General features: G+C 36.5%; 1 protein-coding gene and 1 non-coding gene across 6 annotated transcripts in view; one reads left to right on the top strand and one right to left on the bottom strand.

Moving 5' to 3' along the window:
• The window catches only part of THOC2 (THO complex 2), a 113,532-nt gene that overhangs the window by 48,708 nt on the left and 40,038 nt on the right, over nucleotides 1-24,786 (top strand). For 4 of the 5 annotated variants that reach the window (XM_029931058.1, XM_029931054.1, XM_029931057.1 and 1 more), the window contains exons 9-15: nucleotides 4,690-4,782; nucleotides 6,755-6,910; nucleotides 7,510-7,682; nucleotides 8,892-9,087; nucleotides 20,681-20,722; nucleotides 21,157-21,287; nucleotides 21,386-21,487. In XM_029931058.1, the coding sequence (XP_029786918.1) occupies nucleotides 4,690-4,782; nucleotides 6,755-6,910; nucleotides 7,510-7,682; nucleotides 8,892-9,087; nucleotides 20,681-20,722; nucleotides 21,157-21,287; nucleotides 21,386-21,487 (893 nt within the window). Of the gene's footprint in view, nucleotides 1-4,689; nucleotides 4,783-6,754; nucleotides 6,911-7,509; nucleotides 7,683-8,891; nucleotides 9,088-10,175; nucleotides 10,200-20,680; nucleotides 20,723-21,156; nucleotides 21,288-21,385; nucleotides 21,488-24,786 lie in introns of all 5 variants that reach the window. The other variant, XM_029931053.1, reaches the window with a different exon arrangement.
• On the bottom strand, nucleotides 22,722-22,825 carry LOC115284521. The gene has a single exon (XR_003905267.1). It is a non-coding gene; the product is annotated as a small nucleolar RNA U13 (small nucleolar RNA).

The following is a 24,786-nucleotide window of genomic DNA, read 5'->3' as shown; positions in this document are numbered from 1 at the left end:
TTGGTGAAGAAAGAAGCTGCTACTTTGGGCTAAGAGAGCACTGTGTTGCTGTAAATTGCCCACCTACTGCTCCTCACACCCAGATCAATGATGGCCATGAAGATAGAAGCCTGCACTCCTAGTGTAGATTGCTAATGCCAGGGGACACAAAGAATTGTGTGTTGTGACCTCTCTCGCTGTTCTCCGAAGGACTGGTGTAAGGGCCTGTTTTTGTTTTGCCTGACTAGGAACATCTCCAGAGCTGGGGTGGCTTTTGCCAAAAGTATTTGAAGGCACAGCTACTAGCTTTAAGCAGCCTGGAACAAGAGACAACAGTGACAGAAGCAATAGAGAGACTGAAAGCCTGGGAAGAAAGAAGTTGGCTAAGGAGATAGCATGTGCCAGGGAATTGGAAGAAAAAAAAAAAAAAGGCCATGCTTATGTCCAGAACTGGATACATAATTAGAAAAGGGCCGAACTAAGCTTTTTCTTCTGGCTGGCCTTTGAGTTCTGCCCAAGCAGGAAGTGAAGACTAAGAATTGTAAATGACCTGCCCAAGTGTTGAGGCATGCCCTAACACAGAGCCAGTATGCAAAGACTGGGAGAGTGTTTTTTCTTTTTCTGTTTTTCTTCTTTTTTTTGGGCTTCAGCCCCTTAAGAAAACTCAAAACACTAGCTGACCACTAAGCTAACAGAACAGATTTCAGTGGCCACACACAACAGTAATAAAGACTTTATAAGTCATCACTAAAGGAGAAGACAACAATAACCCACATTAAGCATCAACAGACCCATAAATGGAGCATAATTTGATTTTCAGAGTTGCCACATAATAGTCAATATCCAGTTGTCAAAAAGAGATAATGAGGTATGCAATGAAACGAAGTATGGCTAATCCACAAGGAAAAACTAAATATAAACTATCCCTGAGCAAGCCCAAGAGATGGAGCTATTAGATAAATAATTTAAATAATCAGTCCTAAATATGTTTATCGTCTATAGGAAACCATGGGCCAAGAGCTAAAAAACCAGACAATATCAGTAAAGAAATAGAAATTATAAGAAAGGAACCAAACAAATTCTGGAGTAAAAAAGTATGATAAGTGAAATGAAAAATTCACTAGAGAGAGGTGCAACAGCAGATTTGAGAAGGCTGAAGAACCAATAAGCCAATTTGATGAGCCAATTGAGGTTATCTGGTATGAGGAGCAGAAAGAGAAAAGAATGAAGAAAAATGAACAGTCTAAGAGACTAGAAGATACCATCCAATACCAATATGAATATTGGAGTCCCAGAAGCAGAGGAAAGAAAGGGGTAGAAAGCATGTAGGAAAAAATAATGGTTGAAAATGTCCCAAATGTGATGAAAGATGAATCTACACATTGAAGAAGCTCCACAAACACCAAGTGGGATCAACTCAAAGAGATCCACACCAAGATACATTATACTCAAATTGTTGAAAGCCAGAGATAGTTTTGAAAGTAGCAAAACAGATGTGACCCATTGCGTACAAAAGATCTTCAGTAAGATTAACAGTTGATTTGTCTTGAGAAGGCATTGGGTGGCATATATAAAGTGCTGAAAGGTAAACAGAGTGGCGCAGCGGAAGCGTGCTGGGCCCCCAACCCCGAGGTCGGTGGGTCGAAACCATCCTCTGATGTTTGGGGCGCCTGGGTGGCTCGTTGGCTAAGCCTCTGACTTCGGCTCAGGTCATATCTCACATTCGTGGGTTCGAGCCCCGCAGCGGGCTCTGTGCTGACAGCTAGCTCAGAGCCTGGAGCCTGCTTCCGGTTCTGTGTCTCCTTCTCTCTCTGCCCCTCCCCCTCTCATGCTCTTGTCTCTGTCTGTATCAAAAATAAATAAAAACATTAAAAAAAATTTTTAAAAAAGTGCTGAAAGAACAAAGCTGTCAGTAAAGAGATCTGTATCCAGCAAAACTGTCCTTCAGAAATGAGAGATTATTCCAAAATAAGCAAAAGCTGGGGGAGTTTGTCACTAGTAGGCCTGCCTCTACAAGAAATGGTAAGGAGAGTCCTTTAGGCTGAAATGAAAGGACACTAGACAGTAATTTGAAGCTATATGAAGAAATAAAGAACATTGGTAAAGGTAACTACAATAGGTAAACAAAAAAGCCAAAATTACCAGTATTATTATAGGTTTTGGTTTGTAGTGCCTACTTTTTTCTTTATGATTTAAAAGACAAAGGAATAAAAACAATTATAAATCTAATTGGCACATAATGTAACAATATAAAAGGGGGAGGGATTGAGATAGGTACAGAGTTTTTGTATACTGTTGAAGCTAAGTTGGTATTAGATCAAAGAACATTATAAGAAATTTAAAATATTAATTGCAACACCCATTAAGAAAGTAACTAAGAAACAGGAAGGAAAGAAGGGAATCAAAAAGGTACACTACAGAAAAAAAATCAAACACAAAAAAAGAGAGTAATGGAAGAAATGAAGAACAAAAAATGATATATGTAGAAAACAAATAGCAAAATGGCAGAAGTCCCTCCTTGTCAGTAATTACTTTAAATGCATTAAAATTTATAAATGGATTAAAATTTGTAATCAAAAGGCAGTTTGACAATGTTTAAAACATTATTCAGCTATGTGCTTATTGTAAGACTCACTTTTAGATCAAAGATAGAAATTGTTCAAAGTGGAAGCATGAAAATAGATATCCTATGTAAATAGTATCCAAGAGAGAGCTGGGGTGGCAATTCTAATATTGGGCAACATAGACTTTTAAGACAAAAATTTTTACAGTAGACTGCAAGGAAATTATATATTGATAAAAGGGTCAACCCATTAAGAAGATAAAAGTTATAAACACATATGTACCAAACAGAGCCTCAAAATATATGAAGCATACATTACCAGAATTGGAGGGAGAAATAGTTCTACAATAATTGTTAGACATTTCCATACTCCATTCTCATTAATGCATAGAACAACCAGACAAAAGGAAACAGAGGACTTGAACAGCCACTATAACCCGAGACTTAGCAGACATACATAGAACACTACCTAGTAACAATAGATTACATATTGTTACATTACTATCTAGCAACAATACATTACATATTCTAGTGTACATGGGACGTTCTCCAGGATAGACCCTATCTTAGACCATAAAACACTTCTCAGTAAATTTAAAACATTGAAATCATACAAAATATTTTCTTTGACCACAATGGAATGAGACTAGATCACAGCAGTAGTGAGGGAGAGTGACTGGAAATTCAGAGCTGAGTGGGCTTTAGGGGAGGGTGGTGGGAGAATACTCTGAAAACAACTATAAAAAAGCAAAGATGACTCATACCCCACCTCCAGGCTGAGAGGAGTAGTGTGAGGGTTCTGGGGAAAATAGCCACCACTTGACTGAGTTACAGTGAGAGTGGTGTTCTGCAGAGTGCTAGGCTTGCTTTGAGCAAGAAGGTAGAGGGAACAGAAGAGAGGTTCAGGATATATGGGGGGTTTTTGCTAAGGATGGATCATGAATTCCAGAGGATTCTATGGAAGTTTTTGAAGAATGCAGAAAGGTGGGTTAGGACAGGACAGGGATTGTGCAGAGCAGTATGAGGATTAGAGTATGGGAGTTGATGTTTTGCCTGGGAGTCAGGGGCTTCTCGTGGTGAACTCATTAAAACAGAGATAATGGGAGTAATGAGAGTGTTCCTGGTGGATTCAAGTCAGATAATACGCTTTTGTGGGTTTGCTCTGAATCCCTGACCATTTGTTTTTTTATGGGAAAATGTTTTGATACTAAATAATCATTTACATATTTAGAACTAAACTTGCTAAATTGAAGACTTAACTGTCTTAATAGAGTGAACAATGCCTTCTTTATATGATATCCATTAGTTTAGTTAGCTTCCTTTGTTATGTCCATAACACCTACCACAATTGTGGGGAACCTTACAAAGAACTTGTTTTCAGCATTGAGTAGAAGCAGAACATAATGTATTGACACTGTTTGCTTTTTATTTGCATTTTGCCATTTAGTAATTGCCAGTAGTCCTGGCTTCAGTCTTCCATTCAGCCTACCCTGAGCAGTTTAAAAATTTGGGAGAAAGTCTTTTTGATAACATTTAAAGATCCTTTTGTTTCTGTATAGGGTCCACAGGGCTGGCTTGGTTGGAATTGACCATTCTGTATTTTAAAATGTTGATTTATCCATGTGTAATATGTATAGACACCTGTTTTGAAGGGGAACTAATTGACAAGCAGATATACTTACCACAAAACCCAAAAAATAAAAGAATAGGGAGAGGAGTATAAAGCAGATACAGATAGTTTGGCACCTCCAAATTTGTGATTTTTGTCTGTCTGCATCTCCACTGGGAACTAGTTGAAAAAGCAAGTTAAGAATACACATATAAACTGAAACCCAAACTAATCATTATCCAGTGTAAAACCTCACTTTCTTTAGGTTTTAGATTTTAAAAAATATTGGCACACACTTTAAAGTGTGTTCATTTTTGAAACCTTTCTTTATGTTCATCAGAAGATGTTTCCAGAGCGAAAAGGGATGTTGAGCTAATTATCTTTGTCCTCAGTTCAGATGTTATGTATGATCAGGAAAGGCAATTAAGGTTATTGCTGATCTAGAGTTATTTGATGTAATTGTTCTTAATTATTGGTAGCTAAAGAATATGATTTTAGTTGTACTTTATGCACTAAATAGAAACTTTTTTTTCCCAAGGAACCAAATGGAGAGACTCCTTCATCTTTATACAGAGTTGCAGCAGTACTTCTACAATTTAATCTTATTGATTTAGATGATCTTTATGTACATGTAAGTCAAGTGGTCTGCTAAGAATATTTGATTGTCCATCTCTGGGGTGGGAAGAGGAGTAGGCAGCCATAGAGTGTTGGCCTGGCTCTAAAGGTGGGAAGCTTTGTAGGTAGAATTAATTGAATATAAAGGCAGAAGTATTGAAGGGGCTTCATTATCATCTTAGAAGAACATCAGGAACCTCACAGTGGAGATAAAGATGGAGAAGAGTAGGTTGGGGCTAAACTTTGCAGGGCCTTTTAAGTGCCATAGTAAGGAGCTTGGATTTTTTCTTGTTGGGAGTAGAGAGCCCTTCAAGATTTAAAGTAGAAAAGTGGTGTACAAACTGAGAACATGGAAAATTTGTCAGTAAAAGGGGAATTCAAAGACAGGTATGAGTTTATAGTCAAGTATAGACTGGTAGGACAAATGGAAAAATGATAGATGATGATAGATTTGTTACTGAAATATTTGAGTTTGACAATAAATGCCTAAATGCAAGTGGCCCAAGTGTTCCTGTTAAGGTGTCAAAGATTTTGAGATGGGATTGAAAACCAGTTTATTGTTTATTTTTCATGAGACTTCTAGAACCTAAGGATAAAGAAAGATTGAAAGTAAAAGGGTGGGAAAAATATACCAGGGAAATTATTACTGTTACGGACAAAATAGATTTTTTGGCAAAAAGAGATAGTCACTTCATAATAAAGCTGTGTTCACTAGGAAGACAAAACAGTTGTAACTTTATATACACTTAATTACATATTCTCAAAATACACAAAACTAGAAATTGAGAGAACTGTAAGAAACTTACAGGGTGCCTGCTGGCTCAGTTGGTAGAGCATGTGACTCTTGATCTTGGGGTTGGGAGTTTGAGCCCCACATTGGGTGTAGAGATTATTTAAAAAAAATTTTTTTAAAAAAAAGAAACTTATAGTTCATTCATTATAATGGGAAATTTTTAGAGGCAGTTGCATTAATCTAGGTAAAAAAAGATGAGGCTCTATAGCAGGTACATAGGTAAAGCAATAAAAATGGGTTTGATGGCTAAAGAATGAGAAAAAGTCTTGCTTACCTTCTTGCATCAGTGTATAGTGACTTTTCTCCTCATTTTTGACTAATGGGATGAAGTCTACAATATATAGCTTAATATTTCACCATGTTTACTTTCATTGTTTACTGATGATTTACTTTGCATTAGACTTAGTTATTGAAATAGATTATGTGTTTCTAGGGTGGGAACACCACTTATATAGCCTATCATAGAGCCTAGAAGAAACTACTAAATAATGGTTTGTTGGCTGTATTTTTCTGTGTCTGTGGTTTTTTTTTATTTTATGAAATATCTACATTAACCATCTTTCACTTGTACAAGATGGCTGTACTAGAGATAACGTGATCCTTTTTCATAGTGGAGGGTTGACTATACACATACTACTTTCTGTTTGGTAAAAAACTAGAACTAGTTTGTGACTTAAGTCAAATAGTAGGTATTAGAAAATGAAAAGTGAGATGTAAAGTTCATAATTTTTCTACTTGAGATTTTTCATCTAGAAGTAGTAAATATACCCCTTCATATAATTCAGTAGCTAACCTCTCCCAAATTGGATCCATATGCAGTACTTTTTTAATACAGGGTTTGGCCTCTAACGGGGAACTCTGATATTTTTCATGGAACAGGCGTACATTTTCTTGGTAAATTAATAGAATGGTGAGCATCACTGTTGTAGTATTGTGTTAATTTAGGACCTCTAACAGAAAGAAGACAAAAGAACTTCGAATTGCTACTTGATTTTAAAAGGTGTACAAAATTCAGGTACTTAACCCTGTTAGATTATAAGAAAATAATGGAGAGAAACTTAGTTTGAAAGGAAATCATGGTCATTAATAGGCTAGATCTTATTACAGATTGATCACTTCAGGGTAGATAGTGTTTGCTTTTTGTATGTGCAAACAGTATTAGCTATTTTACGAAACTTTAATGAACCATTTTTAGCTTCTTCCAGCTGATAATTGTATTATGGATGAACACAAACGAGAAATTGTGGAAGCTAAGCAGATTGTTAGAAAACTTACGATGGTTGTATTGTCTTCTGAAAAAATCGATGAGCGAGAAAAAGAAAAAGAAAAAGAAGAGGAGAAAGTAGAGAAGGTATGTAGTTCATTTTTATAAATTAACACTGTCTTCTGGATTTAGAATTTGAAATTAACTTGTAATAGTTAACCAACTTACAGGAGAATAATTTATTAATTTTAATTGTAGTGAAATCTGGTTTTTGGAATATTAATTTGCAAAGGTGGTTTTAGTTTTAAGCTGATTGGCACCTTCCCAAAAGAGGCTGCCATATTTTTCTTCCACAAACTTCAAAGTGTATTCTAAGTAAAATATATGACTATATTTGTGCTCAGTGTATTAATGTCTCTCAAGTCCTAAGGGGGTTCTTAAAGATGAATGAATTCTAGTGCCCTATGGCACAATAAAGCATTAAATAGAACTTGATTTAATTTCAGGTTTATAAAATCTCATGCTGGGTCTGCTAAATCGAAGAGCAAATCCTGTTGTTTTTTTTCAATAACTAAAAAAAAAGCTTGATTTTACTTTCAGGAAAATAATCACTGCATTTTCCATGGTTGGCAACCATTGTTGACATGCATTATTGTGGTGTTTAGGTCAATTTTTTAAATGAAAAAATGCTGAGATTTTTTGGCGTATATATTCTGAGTACCTTCACTGTAATTATTCATTTTTAGCCACCTGACAACCAAAAACTTGGCTTGTTGGAAGCCTTGTTGAAGATTGGTGATTGGCAGCATGCACAGAACATTATGGATCAGATGCCTCCGTACTATGCAGCTTCACATAAGCTAATAGCCCTTGCTATTTGCAAACTCATTCATATAACTATAGAGCCTCTCTACCGAAGGTAGGTTACTATATGCTTTTCTAATCATTGAGGTAGAAGTAGCTTAGGACTACAAAAAAAACTGCATATTTATCTTGTCTCCTCAAATAAGCAAATACTTCAGTATGTTTTATAGAAGACAGCCATTCAGAGTATATCAGTCTTATACATATTAATCAGTGACTTGTCTCTTAACGTCTAGACCAGGTGGTGCAGAATGTGTGCTGCAGTGTAGTCTAAAAATTGTAGGTTAGATGTCTAGGTTGGGTGCTCCACTGAGAGTGAAAACTCCCTTCTGTTTTTGACTTTTCTTCCTCTCTTGGGGGCGGGCAGAGAATTCCTAAGGTTTTTACTTAGTGTAATTTCCCTCTGTCCTGGGTTGAGTGGCTCTGAGTGAGGACTTTGCCTCTCTGCTTGCTTTATCTCTCCTGACATATAGGCTGCTGTTCTGGAAATTGCTAGTGCAGCCTTTCTCATCATCCCTAGTTACTGTGTCGACCAGTCCTCTAGCCCTCAGCCTGCTTGCAGGGTACTTAGGAGCAGTATTGGCAGCAGCTCTGGCTTCAGCCCCACAGATCAGAGCCTGCCTCCAAAGCCCCAGCCTTATGACTCGTTAATAGCTGCTGGTTGCTGCCTTCAGTGCCACCTGGGTTGTGGACCATGAAGGCTTCTTCTCAAAGAGTGACCCCTGTAGCTCCACGGTGGGATACCTGCTCAGCAGGTGAGAACTGTGGGCATGCTGTCCTTTTTAGTGTGACACCCTCTTTCATTATACTGCTCACCTTCTCTACCACCACCTACCGGAGCCCAGACTGAGAAATGTTTAATGACTTGAATCACTGTTGTTATATCCATATTTTTCTCTTTCATCTTCCAGTGTCTCTGAGGTCCATCCCTTGTTCCGCATTCCCATAACCAAATTCCTGATACTGGCCGAGTTTAACTAAGAACAGGTTCATATGGTTTATGTTAAATGTTACTTTAAATCTGTGTTTCTCTGATTTCCTTATGCAGTTAATTGGAAACATTCTCTGAGTTCTGACTCTCCAAATGAGTATTGTTTCTGTCTTTTTCTACCAGTTAAATTATCTTGGTGTTAATAAAGTTAGGCACAAGTGAAATATAGAAAGCAAATTTGAGCAAAAAAAGCTTTACTTAATGATAAATATGACTGTTAACTTAAAATAGGGTATTATATAGTATACATATAAGTTTTGCTTCTTTTTATAGAGTTGGCGTTCCTAAAGGTGCTAAAGGCTCACCTGTTAATGCTTTGCAAAACAAGAGAGCACCAAAACAAGCAGAGAGCTTTGAAGATTTGAGGAGAGATGTCTTCAATATGTTCTGTTACCTTGGTCCTCACCTTTCTCATGATCCCATTTTATTTGCAAAAGTGGTGCGCATAGGCAAGTCATTTATGAAAGAGGTTAGTAGGATTTTTTTTTTTTCCTTCCAAGCAGAAAGCTAAATTTTGGAGTGAAGATATTCTGTGTATATTTGTGTTACACGTATCACTAGAAATAAAAAGAAAGTGAACTTAATTTAAGAAAAGGTTATGTTGAGTAGGGTTTGGGAAAAAGTCCATTGTGTTGTAACCACACACACACACACCACACACACATACACATACACACACTTTAGGTAGAATATTAGTTAAGTCCCATGCATAGGAAAATATACTTTGGACAAGTGAATGCTTTTTGAATCCCCTTTTCTTCTGTTCATTTATTTTATTGGCTGCAATTTGGAATCATGTCATTATTTGTATGAAGTCAGACTGTTGAGGACCCATTCTTTTCTAGTAAACTTTGTACTCAAATATAATGTACAGAACATAACACAAGTCATAATTGTACACCTCAGTGATTTTTTCGCCCAAATCAAACAGCCAGGTATCCCCCACCCGGATCAAAAAATAGAACAGTACCAGTACCCCAGAGTTTCCTTTGTACTCCCTTCTAGTGTGTACCCTAAGGGTAACTACTTTTGCTATTTTTTAATTTTAAAATCAGCTTTGAGTTATAATTTACATACAATTTACTTCACCAATTTTAAGTGTACAATTTGATGAGTTTTACAAATGTATACAGTTATGTGTCCACTACCACAATTAGGATAGAGAATTTTTTCATCACCCCAGAAAGTTCCCTCTTGTCCCTTTGCCTTCAGTTCTGTCCCTTTGTTGCTAGTTCCTGACAACTACTGATAAGCTTTCTGTCACTGTCACTATAGTTTTGCTTTTCTAGAACTTCATATAGATGGAATTGTATAGAATGTACTCTTTTCTGTATGGTTTCTTTCACTTAATGCTTTTGAGATTCATCCAAGTTGTTGCACGTGTCAGTACCTTTATTGCTGAGCAGTATTATACAGACATACTAGAGTTTATGCATTCACCAGTTGGTGGGCATTTGGGTTGTTTCTAGTTGGGGGCTATTATAAATAAAGCTGCTATGAATATTCCTGTACGAGTCTTTTTTTGGGGGGGGGGGGCGTATGTTCTTGTTTCCCCAGGAATGGGATTGCTGGGCCATATGGGTAAGTGTATGTTTAACTTTCTGCCAAACTGTTCCAACATGTCTGTACCATTTTGCATTCCTGTGTATGGCATCCAATGGCTCCACATCCTCATTAGTACTTGTCACTCTTAAATTTTAGTCATTTTAATGGGTGTGTAGTGGTACGATCGTACTTTTAATTTATGTTTCTCTGATGATTGGTAATGTTGAACATCTTCTCATGTTCTTATTTGCCATTTGTAATCATCATATATCAAATTGTCTATTGAAACCTCTTACCCATTTTTAATTGGATTGTCTTTTATTATTATTTTTTTTGATTTGCCTTTTCATCATGCTAAATGTCTTTGGAAAAGGAAAAATTTTAAATTTTGATTAATTCCATTTTAGTAGTACTTTTCTTTTATGGTTTCTTCTTTGTGTTCTAAGAGATCTTTGCCTAACCTAAAGTTTTGAAACAGAAAAGAATACATAATTTCTTGTCAATTGTAAAACAAGGCTATCAAAAGGATCTGCAAATTGTTACAAGCACAAATACATTTTTCTCCAGTGTTTGGTGATTGCATCTAATTTTAATGTTTGACAACAGTAACTGTACACAAACTTTATTAATCGACACCTGAAATATTTGATTTGGCTTTTACTGCTTAGCTGGTAGACTTTTTTTTAATGCTCACAAGTATGTGGTGTGTAAAGGTACTCTAGAGAAACCTGCTAAGTAGTTTATTACTATACAAGTCATTTCTTGTATAACATGTATAAAAAGCAAGTATAATGAAGTTTCTTTATCTTAATCCTTCTGGTCTGAAAGGGATGAGTCATGTTAACTAGTGCCTGTTCAAAAAAGCAAGATAGTCATGTCTTTCCTGGTGCCTCATGTGGGGAAGCATATGAAGTCAATTTGTCCCATTACTGCTGATGGTAATATTGATACTTGGTTAAGGTGATGGGCCACCAGGTTTCTCTAGGGTACAGTTATTTGTTCTCCTTTGTTAATATGCATCTTGTGGGGAGATACTTTGAGACCATGTAAATAGTTTTTTTCTCATCTTACCTTCACCCACTAATGCTATTTTTTTTTAACTGAACATCTTAATGTTCAGATCTCTTGTTCTGAAATTCTTTCTTTGGCTTACAAGTATTATAAACCTGTGAGCAGGAAACCAAACAGCCAGCTTGTGGAAGTCCTGTAAATAGACACCTGCATAAATATATACAGTATTGTTACCAAGATATGCAGGTGCTGGAGGGGTCACCTTCCCCCTCTGCCGTCTCCTTTGCAGCTCTCCTGAACTTCTGTTCTGTTACAATTGTGCCTGGTGACTGCCCCTAACTCCAGTCTCTAGTTTTGCAGAGGTAGAAGGGCAGAAAGGAAGAGGAAAATGTTTATTTTGATCACAGTGTGGAAAGAAATCTGAATCTCTCATTGCTAAGGTCTTGGTAGGGAAAGTGAATCTTTCCAGTGATCTGAGTTAGAATTTTGCTTTATTTTTACCCATAAATTTCACTCTAACAAATCATTTGACTGTGTTTTCAGGTTTAAAAGGCTTTTGTTTTCTAGCTAAGAATTTAACTAGGGTTTATAAGATTGCTCCTAGAGGGTGGATGTGACCTTGGTTCCAAGTAATATATTTATAGTTAAACTTCTTTAACAGTTCTCTTATTTATAAGCTTGGGGGTTGCTTGTATATATGAATTATGCATATTTTAAAAATATAGGTAATATGCTTTACTAGCTGTCACTTAACAGAATAGTCTTCTAGCCTAGAGTTACTTGTAAATTTGAGGTACATAACATTAGGACCATCTAATGCAAGGATCATCAAACTTTAGCATACATTAGAATCACCTGGAAGTCATCTTGAAACACATGGTTGGGTCCCATCCTCAGAAGGTCTGATGCAGTAGGTCTGGGGTGGAACCTCCTGAAGAGATTTGCATTTCTAACAAGTTATTTGAGCCTTAAAAGAGGAGGTAGCTCTAAAGAAGATTTCTGTATGAATGGACAGACACATTTTGCTATCTTTAATTTTCTTTAATTGCAGAGCATAGCTTTAACGTGGCTCACCTGACATATTTAGATGTTTTTAACAGTACCTATACACTTACAGATGAAGTCCTTGGTACTTTTTTTTTTGCATCCAGCTGATGTTAATGGATTAAATTGTTTATGGCATCAATAGCTAATATTGAGCTCTTATTCTGTGCCAGGCTCTATACCCTTTATGCTTTAGGTTAAGTAAATTATCCTAGGTCACATAATTAACATGGGGCAGGGCTGAGATCTCAATCTAGGCAATCTGGATTCAGAGGCCAAGCTCAAAATCCCCATGCTCTCCTGCCTATACAAATATAGTGTGTCTGAAATTAAAGAAATGGTATATTATCTAAAATTCCCCCAGTTCTTGAAATTCCTTGCTATTTTAAATTAGATCTGTGTTAGTGTTTTGTTATTCTGTTTATCTCTGAGTTCATGTCAGTCTATGTATCTCATCTCCAAGCTTTTCTTGTTTTCATTCTTAATAGTTTTTTCTATGATTATAGCTACATGAAGAATCTGCCTTTGTCCTTTGTGTTCTACTTTCTTTCATACTAAGTTCATTTATCTTTCTGTGCTTTCTTTGGTGTGGGGGGGGCTACTATTCGTGTTTCCATTGTAGCTATAGCATTTCGTTTCATCTTAATATGTATAGGTATGTTCAGAACTTCTTTCTGATATAATGAGGGTGGATTCTCTTACCTTTTCTACCTTATTTATGACTTGTCATATCTCCCCCCCTCCCAAGCTACAGTCTGAGTACTGGGTTCTCCTTTTAGTGTTTAGTCTGTGATAGGAGAGTCAATGAGCTCGGTAGGGCTGAGTATAGCCCTTGTTTAGAGTACCTCTGCTTTCTCTTCTGAGATCCTCTTACCCATCCTGTACTAGGCATGCCAGTCCAAGCGGTTATCCAACTCCCTTGGTCTTTGACTCCCTTAGCCATCTAAGCATAGTTTCTTTGAAAGACAGCAGACTTTAGCAGCTGATTCTTCCTTTGCTGGAGTTCTGCCGGGCTTATATTAACAAGTTTTTCCTCAGTCTACTCACTTACCTTACATGTCTTATTGCCTGAATGATTTTGTTGACTTACCTTCCTTGGTCTGTACTACTTCTGGGGTTGGGTTAAGGGCAGGAGCCATAAAACACTGTGTGTCCTACTAGAGTTGTGTGTGTGTGTGTATGTGTGTTCCCTTGAAGTTAACAGTTTCCTCTTTCCTTGCTTGGTTGGTGGTGAATATGGGGCATTAAAACAATAACAACATGGGGGCGCCTGGGTGGCTCAGTTGGTTAAGCATTCGACTCTGATCTTGGCTCACGTCATGATCTCATAGTTTGTGAGTTTGAGCTCTGTGTCGGGCTTTTGCACTAACAGCGTGGAGCCTGCTTGGGATTCTGTCTCTCCCTGTCTGCCCCTCCTCTGTTTGTGTTCTCTCTCTCCCTCCCTCCCTCCCTCCCTCCCTCCCTCAAAATAAGTTAATAAACTTAAAACAACAACAACAAAAAAACCGCAAGACATACCTTGTTCATTGCATTAGGGATTAGGGAAGAGAAATTCTGTGTTTATGCTTTGCCTCTGTCATCTTAATTCATTTGTCTGGCCAGGCTCTTTATACACTGTTTCTTACGTTGGCCTTTGGTAAAAGCCAGAGTCCTTGAAATTGATTCGCAGATGAAGTTTAGAGAAACCTAGAGGCAGAGGGTCAGGATATTCCTTAGACTAGGATGATAGTAGGAATAACTGGGATAATGATACTGTGGTATGTGGAAGAATGTCCTTTTTAGGAGATGCATACTGAATTACTTGGAGATGAAATGTCATGTTTGCTAATTTTTTTGGTCAGTCAAAAAAATGGCCAATCTACAAAGTAGGTATATAGGCGTTTATTGATAGTGTGCTATCCATTCAATTTTTATGTAAACTTGAAATTTTTAATAATAAAACTTTGGTTTGCTAGGAACAGAATCTACCTTAGACCATTGATTCAGAAACTCTAGTTTATGAACCAGTTACTTTAGAATTTTGGGTTGATGTTTTTTGTTTTGCTTTTCAAAATAGAATATCTACCCTGGCAGTGTAGGGTAAAGCCCAAAATTAATATTGCTTTTGGTTGAAGGTACAAGTATAGTGGAATTATGCCATATTTGTGCTTCATTATGTGAATGTGGCCAGACTTGTTCCATCAGAATACTCAGTGTGTATATCTAGGAGTAAGCGTGAAATTGGAGAATTTTTTTCTCTCTCAGTTTGGTTCAGTTGCTCTTGCCACATTCAGTGGGAGTCTAGTTTTTAAAGTAATGGGTTTTCATGTGACATGGCCCCTAAGTGCAAACCAGTTACTTCATTTCATCTTCACGTGATTTCATATTCACATCTCATATTCATTTTATAGTGATTTCTTCTAATACTACAGAGGAAAAGCAGTCTTGTGTTGGACTTGAATGAAAGATAATGTATCTGTGTACATTATAGATACTTTAAGAGATTTAGAACCTAACTTGTCCACAAAGAGTCTTCATTTAAGACTGTCCCCCGAAGTAATTAAGGCATTACACATTGACTCTTACATTAATGGCTTTCATCAGTATGATCTAGCTATTTGTTAGTTATGTGGCCTTTAACTTGTCATTTTTTAAAGCCAGAGATGAGTGGTAATAATTCCTGGGGTTGCAATGAGAATCAAATGAGATCTGTCTAAACATTAATTAGATAACTAACATTAATTAAGGATTCAACTTTAGAGTTAAAAAATGTTGTCATGAATTCTTTAGAACATAGTAAAGTTGTAACTTTTATAAGTTGTCACTGCACTAGCTTTTGATGATTTGTTTTAAAGTCTTAATATACTATGTCGCCTGGGTGACTCAGTTGGTTAAGCGTCTGAGTCTTGATTTTGGCTTAGGTTATGATCTCACAGTTTGTGGGATTGAGCCCAATATCAGGTTCCATTAGGGGCTACAGGCTGACAGCATGGAGCCTGCTTAGAATTCTCTCTTTCTCTCTGTGCCCCTTCCCTGCGTTCATGTGTGCCTTGTTTCTCTCTCCTTCCTCCCCCCCTCAAAATAAATACAAAAAATTAAAAAAGTGCTAATATACTTTATTACCATCTTTAAATAATAGGTACTACTTTGGGGCGTCTGGTTGGCTCAGTTGGTTAAGTGTCCAGCTTCAGCTCAGGTCATGATCTCACAGTTCTTAGGTTTGAGCCCCGCGTCGGGCTCTGTGCTGCCAGCTCAGAGCCTGGAGCCTTTCTTCGGATTCTGTGTCTCCCTTTTTCTCTGACCCTCCCCTTCTCATGTTGTCTGTCTCTCTCTCAAAAATAAAATAAAACATTAAAAAAAAATAATAGGTACTACTTTAAAGTAGCAGCTTCATTTCCCACAAGAGTGGATTTGATTTTATATAGGAATACCTTTGGCTTCTTTACATTGTAGTGGTAATCACATGTCCCCCCCTTCTCATTGTGGAAATTTATATTATAAATTAGTAACAAATCAAAATTTTCATCAAATGAAATTTTTATTGCTGGGTTTTGTGAGTGGAATAGTCCAGAGTAGGTATGGACATATCAATTTCCAATTTTAAGTAGATACAAATTTTGTGACGATATTTTTAAGACAGGGGTGCCTGGCTGCTTCAGTTGGTAGAGCATGCAGCTGTTGAACTCGGGGTTGTGAGTTCAAGCCTCATGTTGGGTGTAGTGATTACTTAAAAAATAAAACCTTAAAAAATATTTTTAAGACCGTCAGAACCTGGCATTATAATTCTTATTGTCCAAGAGACATTGCTATCATTGGTACTGTTTGCTAGGCTCTTCTGTGTACTTTTGCTATTATAAGCCTTATACAAACTACATGAACTCTACATTAGGGAGACCAAATTGAATCTACAACATCCTGGCTATTTAATGAGCCTGAGCAAGGAAGAACTGTTAGGCTGTTTATATTTGTACTTAAATTGTCACTTGTAATAATTGGTTTGAACTAAGGTCACCTTTGCTATTATTGAGTATCTTAATGTGACACTTCTAATCAAGATGTAGAATCATAGTTAAGGTCATAAATTAGAAATAAAATCTTAACTTTTGCCATTAGCTATGCTTTTACTTAAGAGAGACATATAAACATACAAGGATCGGCAGATAATAAGTCTCTTAATAAGCAAATGTAGACTATGTACAAACAGTTTAATTTTAACAATACATTTTATACAAGAAAGAAGATAGAATTTTTAGTGTGTACCAAATGCATATTGTAAGCAACTGAGCCCCGTGCTTCCTCTCAAAGACGCTTTTCTGAATTGAACCTCAGCGTTCAGTTTTAGAAAAAAAATTCAGAGTATATAAACATAAAAAATATTTGTGAAAACCTCTCATCTCTTAGAAGTTCAGCCTTTCATCTATGTAGATGCTATTTGATTCTATCTATATTCCTTTGGGTGTTATGCTGGGTACTTATCATATTGATGTGTGCCAGTCCAATTTTCAACTGCTGGCACCTGCATCTCTTTGTATGAGGGCTTTTCTGGCCCTGGGAGCTTGCATAAGTGGTATAGGAATTGGTGTCCTGGAACTGCTGGAGAACTAACCTCATTTCCTCTCCCTAGCTCTCAACCAGTTAAATGATAGGAATTGGTGTATAACTATCATGCCTTGAGATGGGATAATGCTGAGATGTATTTCTACAGAGACTCTCTGAGTTCCCAGTGGGATTAAGCTCCCGTTAAACCACAGGAATAATTTCCCACTGGGAGTTCCTAGGATTACTTCCCAAACAAACTGTGGCAGCACTTGTATAGGCTCTGCTTTTGGGGAAATAGAAACTAAAACATAAGAGCATACTCCTTTAAATAAATTCAATATGAAAACCTTAATTTTCCCTAAAGATAGATTTACAGGGCAATTTTTTGTTTTACAAAAGACTTCTATTATGAACACCATTTATAAGGAGAATTCATTTAAATAAATCACATATTCATATTCATTAAGTGCACTGAAAATACCCATTTTACACACAGCTTGTTAGAACTCTGCTTGTGAAAAATAGCATAGTTTCATGTCATAATCAACATTTTAACCAAAGGAATTACTTTTGGGTGGCAAATTTTATGAAACCAAGTATAGCTATTTAGCATTTTGTTTACTATGTATTTTCATGTTTAAACTACTCCCACAAGTCCATTTACTGCAATTGGGATGCTGTCCATGTGGTAGGTAGTGAGACCGCGTGCTTTATTGTTTAAACCACGACATGCAAAATGGAAAGGTTGTGCTGTTACTTACACTGGAATAAAAAGCGAGAACCAGCACATATGGTCATCCTGTGTATAGGCGATCATATCATTAATTCTTTGGTACAGATTTGCAGTCTCAATATAGATTTGTATTGATTAAAAATGAAGTGTGTTGGAAGATAGAAGTTTTTCATTTAGTATCTCTGTTTTCAGAAATGATGTAGTATCAATATTACTGATTATTTCTAAGTGTTTTATAAAAATTTAAGAGTTTCTGATCAAAAAATAAAAGCTTTGAATGAAAACATTGAAAGGTTATTCAGTTATCTCTTCTCCAGGCTCGATAAACCCATTTTCCTGTAACCTTTAACCTAAAGGTTATATTTTTCTATTTCTGAGTTATTTTCATGGGTCTTATTTGAATCCTTTCTAGCAAAAAGATTTTCCTTATAGTTTGTAGACACAAATGTGAAGTTCTTAGCCTAGTGTATGGCACATAGTAGTCAGTATATGGTAGTTAATAAGAATGAAAAAAATAAGGTGAAAGTAGTGCCATAATTTTTAAATATTTAAAAATTTTTTATTAGTGTTTTTTATTTATTTTTGAGAGAGAGACACACACACACAGCATGAGCAGGGGAGGGTCAGAGATAGAGGAAGACACAGAATCCGAAGACAGGCTCCAGGCTCTCAGCTAGCTGTCAGCACAGAGACTGACATGGGGCTCAAACCCACGAACTGCGAGATCATAACCTGAGCCGAAGTCAGTCGCTTAACTGACTGAGCCACCTAGGTGCCCCTTAGATATTTTTAAAAAAATGTTTGGTTACTTTGAGGGAGAGAGAGACAGAGTGCAAGCAGGGGAGGGGCAAAGAGAGAGAGACAGAGTCTGAAGAAGGCTCCAGGCTCCAAGCTGTCAGCATAGAGCCCAATGTGGGACTTGAAGTCACAAACTGCAAGATCATGACTTGAGCCGAAGTCAGATGCTTAACTGACTGAGCCACCCAGGCACCCCAGTAGTGCCATAATTTACTTAGATGTACCTTCGTGTTGAAATCCATTCTGATATAAAGTATAGTCTAAAGTAGCATTTCAAATATTCACAGGTTAGAGGTACTAAAAATAGGACGTCAGTAATAACGTAATTTATCTAGTTAAATCTACCATGTTTTCCTAAGCTTTATTTCTCGACTCTCCAGAAGCCTGCTCTTGGTGGACCTACATTCTTTTTGTGCCCAGTTTTGTTATGCAGTCCTGTCATATGTTCTCTCTTAATAGGGCAAGAATGGAACCTGCTTGGGGTCATTTATAGCTGAGAGTTTGGACATAATTATGAGTACTTGATTTTTTTTGGACTTAAAAAATTCAGCTACTAGTAGCACATTGGCAGGTGTACTTTTGATCTTCAAGAGATTGTCCAAGATAGGAAATGTCTTTTCTCTTTGTCAGTTCTTCAAAGATAGGAACTCTGTTCATCTTTGATTCCCAGTGTCTAGCACATAATGAATGAATGAATGAATGAATGAATGAAGTGGATGTCTTTTATCCACCCACCCTCCCATTTCTTCCTGGGCTGACCATTCAGTAAAACTTTAGGGTGGGAATGGAGAGATTTTATTTACTGTGAATTAAAGGGCAAATGAAACTAGAAGCAAAAGCATCAAGGGAGTTGAATGTGTCTTTATTATTCTTACCAAGCAAAAGAAAATTACTTTTACTTGCATGTGCCTTTTGATTTTTTTTTGTTCATCTTTGTTGTAGTTAGCTGTTGATAGAAATGTTTCTTACTGCTCTTCTAGATAGTTACACTGTTGCTTTCCATATCTTTTTGTCTTTTTCAAACTTTCCTGGTTATGTAATCTACAGAATTGACATATTGACATTATAAACTTAAAGATTTAGTAAGGGAATTAGGACAGTTTAGTAAATAAGAAAACTTTTTATTTCTATGAAGGAAATACATGTAGCTTTATTAGAATCATAGTATACTAGAAAAGGAGTAGCTTTTATCCCCACCTGGTTCTTCCTAGGTCTGTGACATACCCCTATTTCTGCCTCCCACTATACATCTAATATGCGACCAGAATTATCTCCCCCTTTCCCCCCAGCAAAATAAAAGCAGCTCCTACTTTGTTTTCTGTCAGGCCATTCCTTCATAACCTGATCCTTATTTGCTGACCAGGATATATGTTGACTTAACATTTGTTTCTGTGAAAGGGAACCATATCTTTTTAATCTGTTGATTAAAAAAAGGATGGATTATGTATGTTTTTCCATCAAGGTGACATGGCAGTCTCCTGGAATTAGTCTTAAGTGAAAATGTTGCACAAAAGTTAGGCTTCTCTGTGGTGATATCTATTAAATTACTCAAGCAGGAAAATGTAGATGCACAAAATACCCATTTCTGCCAAGAAAATAATAAACTTGTTAGCTGCATGTTAGCTTTTCCTCTTCCCTCACTTGGTATTGAGTTAAATCCTTCCCAGAAATCTAGATTGTCCTTGATTATCAGTGCTTCAGTTGTCCTTTCAGCCTTTGCATGGTCCTCCAACTCTCCATCTACCTATATACACACAAATGTCACCCAGTATTTCATTTGGAATCAATGGACAGCATTAGCATCAAACATGGTACTTCAGTCCATCTCCATATCATTGATACAGAATGACCCAGGTTTTTTCATTCAGTCCAACTTAAGTAGTGTTTTTTTGTTTCTGTCTTTGTCAGCAGTGTTACTAATATTTTGGGCTTATTTCTCATTGAGAGTTTAAGTAATGGTGAATTAAAACATACTTTAAATTTCTTTGGGCTTAATTTTTTTTGTTAATGTTTTAGCCTTAGATTTTACTAATTCTGTAGCAGAAAACCAGAACTTCTGGATGGAAAAGTACAAATGAATTATAACAAAATTGTGCTGGATACAATCTTATAATAAATACTTAAATTGGTTTTAGGATGCTTTGGTTTGTGATAAGGTTGAGAAAAGAATTGACTTATAAAATTGACATTTAAAATTCATTAATGTTGCAAAATGATTTGAAAGTTAGAAATATAGGTGAAATTTTAAAATGTTAATTGGTAATGCTGGCTATATTTAAAATCTACATTTGTTTAAAAAGTAAGGAGATAATTCACAACCATGTACAAGTTAAGTTTTTCAAATTAGATGCTAAATTGTGACATCATAATCTTAACCTTTTTGCATTTTATTTATAGTTTTTTTTAATTTTAGTTTCAGTCTGATGGAAGCAAACAAGAAGATAAAGAGAAAACGGTAAGAGACAAGAAAAATGCAATGTGTCTGGTATTTGTCTATGTATAGCATATTGTAAATTTTACTGTGATCAGACTTGAATCACTTATGTGAATGTTTTGTACTCTACATGCTGAGTATAGCTTTTGGAATATTCAGTTATCATTTAAGATTGACAGTTTCTGTTTTGGGAGGTTACCATGTTGAGAAAGGAAGAGGGATAAGGAGTCCCTCATTTTCTTGGTGCCCCTTTTCTTACCTTACCTCATTGCTTTCTTAGATGGAGAAACACAAATATCAATTGTGAAAAGGACAGTGATAGTGTGGGGGAGTTAGATGTGTCTTATAAGATGAAGGAATGGCAATTTTTCCAAGGCTGGCATAAACATGTTTTTTTGGGAGGGGGTATTAATATGGACCTTTTACTGAAATAATTTTTCCTCCCTTCTTCTTAGGAAGTTATCCTTAGCTGTTTACTTAGCATTACTGACCAGGTACTACTTCCATCTCTTTCTTTGATGGACTGCAATGCTTGTATGTCTGAGGAACTATGGGGAATGTTTAAAACATTTCCATATCAGCATAGGTAAATACATAATTTTTTGTATTTTTAACTACTATTCTAGTGCATTAACATCTAAGTGTTTAACTTTTCCTAATTCTTCATCTCATCGTTTTTTTAAGATATCGCCTCTATGGCCAGTGGAAGAATGAAACGTATAACAGTCACCCACTTTTAGTAAAAGTTAAAGCCCAAACAATAGACAGAGCCAAATATATCATGAAGTAAGTTTTGATTTATTTTTCTTCATAATAATCTAAAGTATATCTGGATCTAATTTTCTTTCTTTTAGCCAATTTATGTCTTTGAGTCTCACTTCTGAGGAAGCCCATGAGTGTTTGCTAATGGCATAGTTTATTATATACTGCAGATAGAATGTGACTATCAATTTTTGTGTTTTTTAAAGCTCATTTTGACTACTAAGTTGTTATAGTTGTCATGTTTGCATAGCTGTAAAATCCAATAATCCTCTTTAATGCATTATATAATAGGATGTTTATTTTATTTATTATTAAATAGTTTATTGCTAAGTTGGTTTCCTTTGCTCAATTTGCCTAAGACATTTAATGGTGTGTACAAGGTGGTCAAAGTTCTTGAAATTTCCTCTGCCAAAAATTATCATAATAAAGATTTTTCTTTTTTGGAAGATCTAATAGAATTATGCAGAACTATCTCCTTGAGTCAACTTTTGAAAAATGTTTATATTTCTTATGTGTATGCTTTATTTTCATGTCATTAAAAACGTAAGAGTGATGTTATTTTACTTCTTGGTAAACTGAAATTTAGTTATGCACATTGTATACTTCAGATTAGTGTTGGTTTGCAATACTAAATACACTGCTATATTTCAAGCCTTTTCAGCAAGGCTATTGATTTTCATTTCTTTTATGTTTGTGCAGTGGTATGGTTATTCTAATTAAAATAATTCACTCTCTAGTTTAACTATATTCAACAGTATGCAATGAATTATTTCACCCTGGGGAAGGCATGGAAGTAGATATTAGAATTGGTCCTTCCAAAAGAGTACAGTCTTAAGATTTCCCCAACTAGCTTAAACAGCAACTAAGCTAATGTTTATGGAGCCATTAATATTTGTGTGCAGGGCCCTGAACTAAGTGCTTTATATGGATTATTTAATAATACTTTTGATTGTTGAACAACATGGGTTTGAACTATGTGGGCTCACTTATATGTGGATTTTATTTCAGTAAATATATTAGAGGTATTTTGGATATTTGGAACAATTTGAATTTGAAAAAACTTACAAATCATATAACCTAGAAATATTGAAGAAATTAAGAAGTTAGGTATGTCTTGAATGCACAAAATATATGTAGATAATAGTCTTTTATCATTTGCTACCATAAAATATACACAAATCTATTATAAAATGTTAAAATTTATCAAAACTTATATGTATACCTAACAGACCATACATGATGCCATTTTTTCCCCCCACGTCAGACAGGTAATGTGCTGGCGTAATAACAAGGTTTAAGGGTGGCACATGTCACACAATGGCGTGAACACCCAATCATCACGCTTATGAACTACAAAAGGATCATGATGCCATTTTTAGTCAAGAGAAATAAATGTAAAGAAATGTAAATATTTACTATTAAATCATAACTGCATAAAACTAACTGTAGTAGCCAGTATACCAGTGTAATAATTTTGTAGCCCCTCCTGTTGCCATGCAGTGAGCTCAAGCGATGTGAATACCTGCTTAAGACACTGTGTGGTGCTAATAATCTCTGAGCAGTTTCTCTCTCTAATTGCGTATTGCTGTAAAAAGTGATGTCTCATAGTTCTTATGTATTTTTCGTGTTTACTGCGATATCGTAAGCCTTGCATAACACCTGGGACCCATCTGAAGCGCCTCTAGTGCTGCCAGAAGTGCTCCCAAGTGGAGGAAAGTCATGACATTACAAGAAAAAATTGAATTGCTTAATGTGTACCATAGATTGAGGTCTGTGGCTGCAGGTAACCGCCATTTCAAGATAAATGAATCCAGCCTAAGGACTTTCGTTTTAAAAGAATTTTTTTAATGTTTATTCATTTTTGAGAGAGAGAGAGCACGCGAGCAAGAGAGCGAGTGAGCGTGTGAGCAGGGGAGGGGCAGAAGAGGGGGAGATACAGAATCTGAAGCCGGCTCCAGACTCTGAGCCATCAGTACAGAGCCTGATGTGGGGCTCGAACCCACGAACTGTGAGATTGTGACTGAGCTGAAGTTGAATGCTTAATGACTGAGCCACCCAGGCATCCCTAAGGATCATTGTTTATTTTCTTTTTAAAAGGAAGATTCATGACGCCCTTGCTGCAGCTCTATGAGCAGATGTGAAAACCTTGCACTTTTTGTAAAGTACTTTTTTGATCTTGTATTGAAAATGCAGCTGTTTTTATGGGTGCAGGATTGCTGTAAGGAAGAAATATCTATTGACCCTAATATTTGAGAAAATGCCAAGTCATTTTGTGACATCTTAAAAGGAAAGTGAAGGATCTGAAGCTAGAGAATTTAATGCCAGCAAAGGATGGTTTGATAATTTTTAGAGATGTTTGGCTTCAAAAAATGTCAAGATAACAGGAGAAGCAGTTTCTGCTGACCAAGAGGCAGAAAGTAGATGAGTTTCCAGACAGCATTAAAAAAGTCACTGAGGGACACTTCGGTGGCTCAGTCAATTAAGCGTTCAACTCTTGACTTTGGCTCAGGTCATGATCTCATGGTTTGTGAGTTTGAGCCCTGCATGGGGCTCTGTGCTGACAGTGTGGGCTCTCCCTCTGCCCCTTCCCCATTTGATCTCTCTCTCTCTCTCTCTCTCTCTCTCTCTCTCTCTCTCTCTCAGAAAATAAAGATAAACTTAAAAAGAAATCATGGAGAAGGGCTATCTGCCTGAAAAAAAATTTTTTTTAATGTTTTTATTTTATTTTTGAGAGAGAGAGAGAGAGCACAAGCAGGGGAGGAGCAGGGAGAGAGGGAGACACAGAATCCAAAGCAGACTGCAAGCTCTGAGCTGTCTGCACAGAGCCTGACGTGGGCTCGAACTCATGGACCATGAGATCATGACCTGAGCCAAAGTTGGACGCTTAACCGACTAAGCCACCCAGACGCCCCTATTTTTAATTTTTTAATGTTTATTTGTGTGTGTGTGTGTGTGTGTGTGTGTGTGTGAGAGAGAGAGAGAGAGAGAGAGAGAGACAGAGAGACAGAGCATGAGCAAGGGAGGGGCAGAGAGAGGGAGACACAGAATGCAACGCAGGCTCCAGACTCTGAGATGTCATAACAGAGCCCAATGCAGGGCTTGAACTCACAAACTGCGAGATCATGACCTGAGCCGAAGTTGGATGCGGTTTAACCAACTGAGCTGCCCAGGCACCCCCTGTACATGTTTTTAATACAGACAAAAGTTACTCTATTCTGGAAAATAAAACCACAAAAAACATTTATTAGTAAGGAAGAGGCGCAAATACCAGGATTCAAGGCAAGAAGGGATAGGCTAACTCTACTGTTTTGTGCAAATACAGT

Source organism: Suricata suricatta, chromosome X (genome assembly GCF_006229205.1).
Source record: "Suricata suricatta isolate VVHF042 chromosome X, meerkat_22Aug2017_6uvM2_HiC, whole genome shotgun sequence".
Classification (NCBI taxonomy): domain Eukaryota; kingdom Metazoa; phylum Chordata; class Mammalia; order Carnivora; family Herpestidae; genus Suricata; species Suricata suricatta.
The sequence above is the reverse complement of the archived record's forward strand: the minus strand, read 5'-3'. Positions and strand labels throughout refer to the sequence as shown.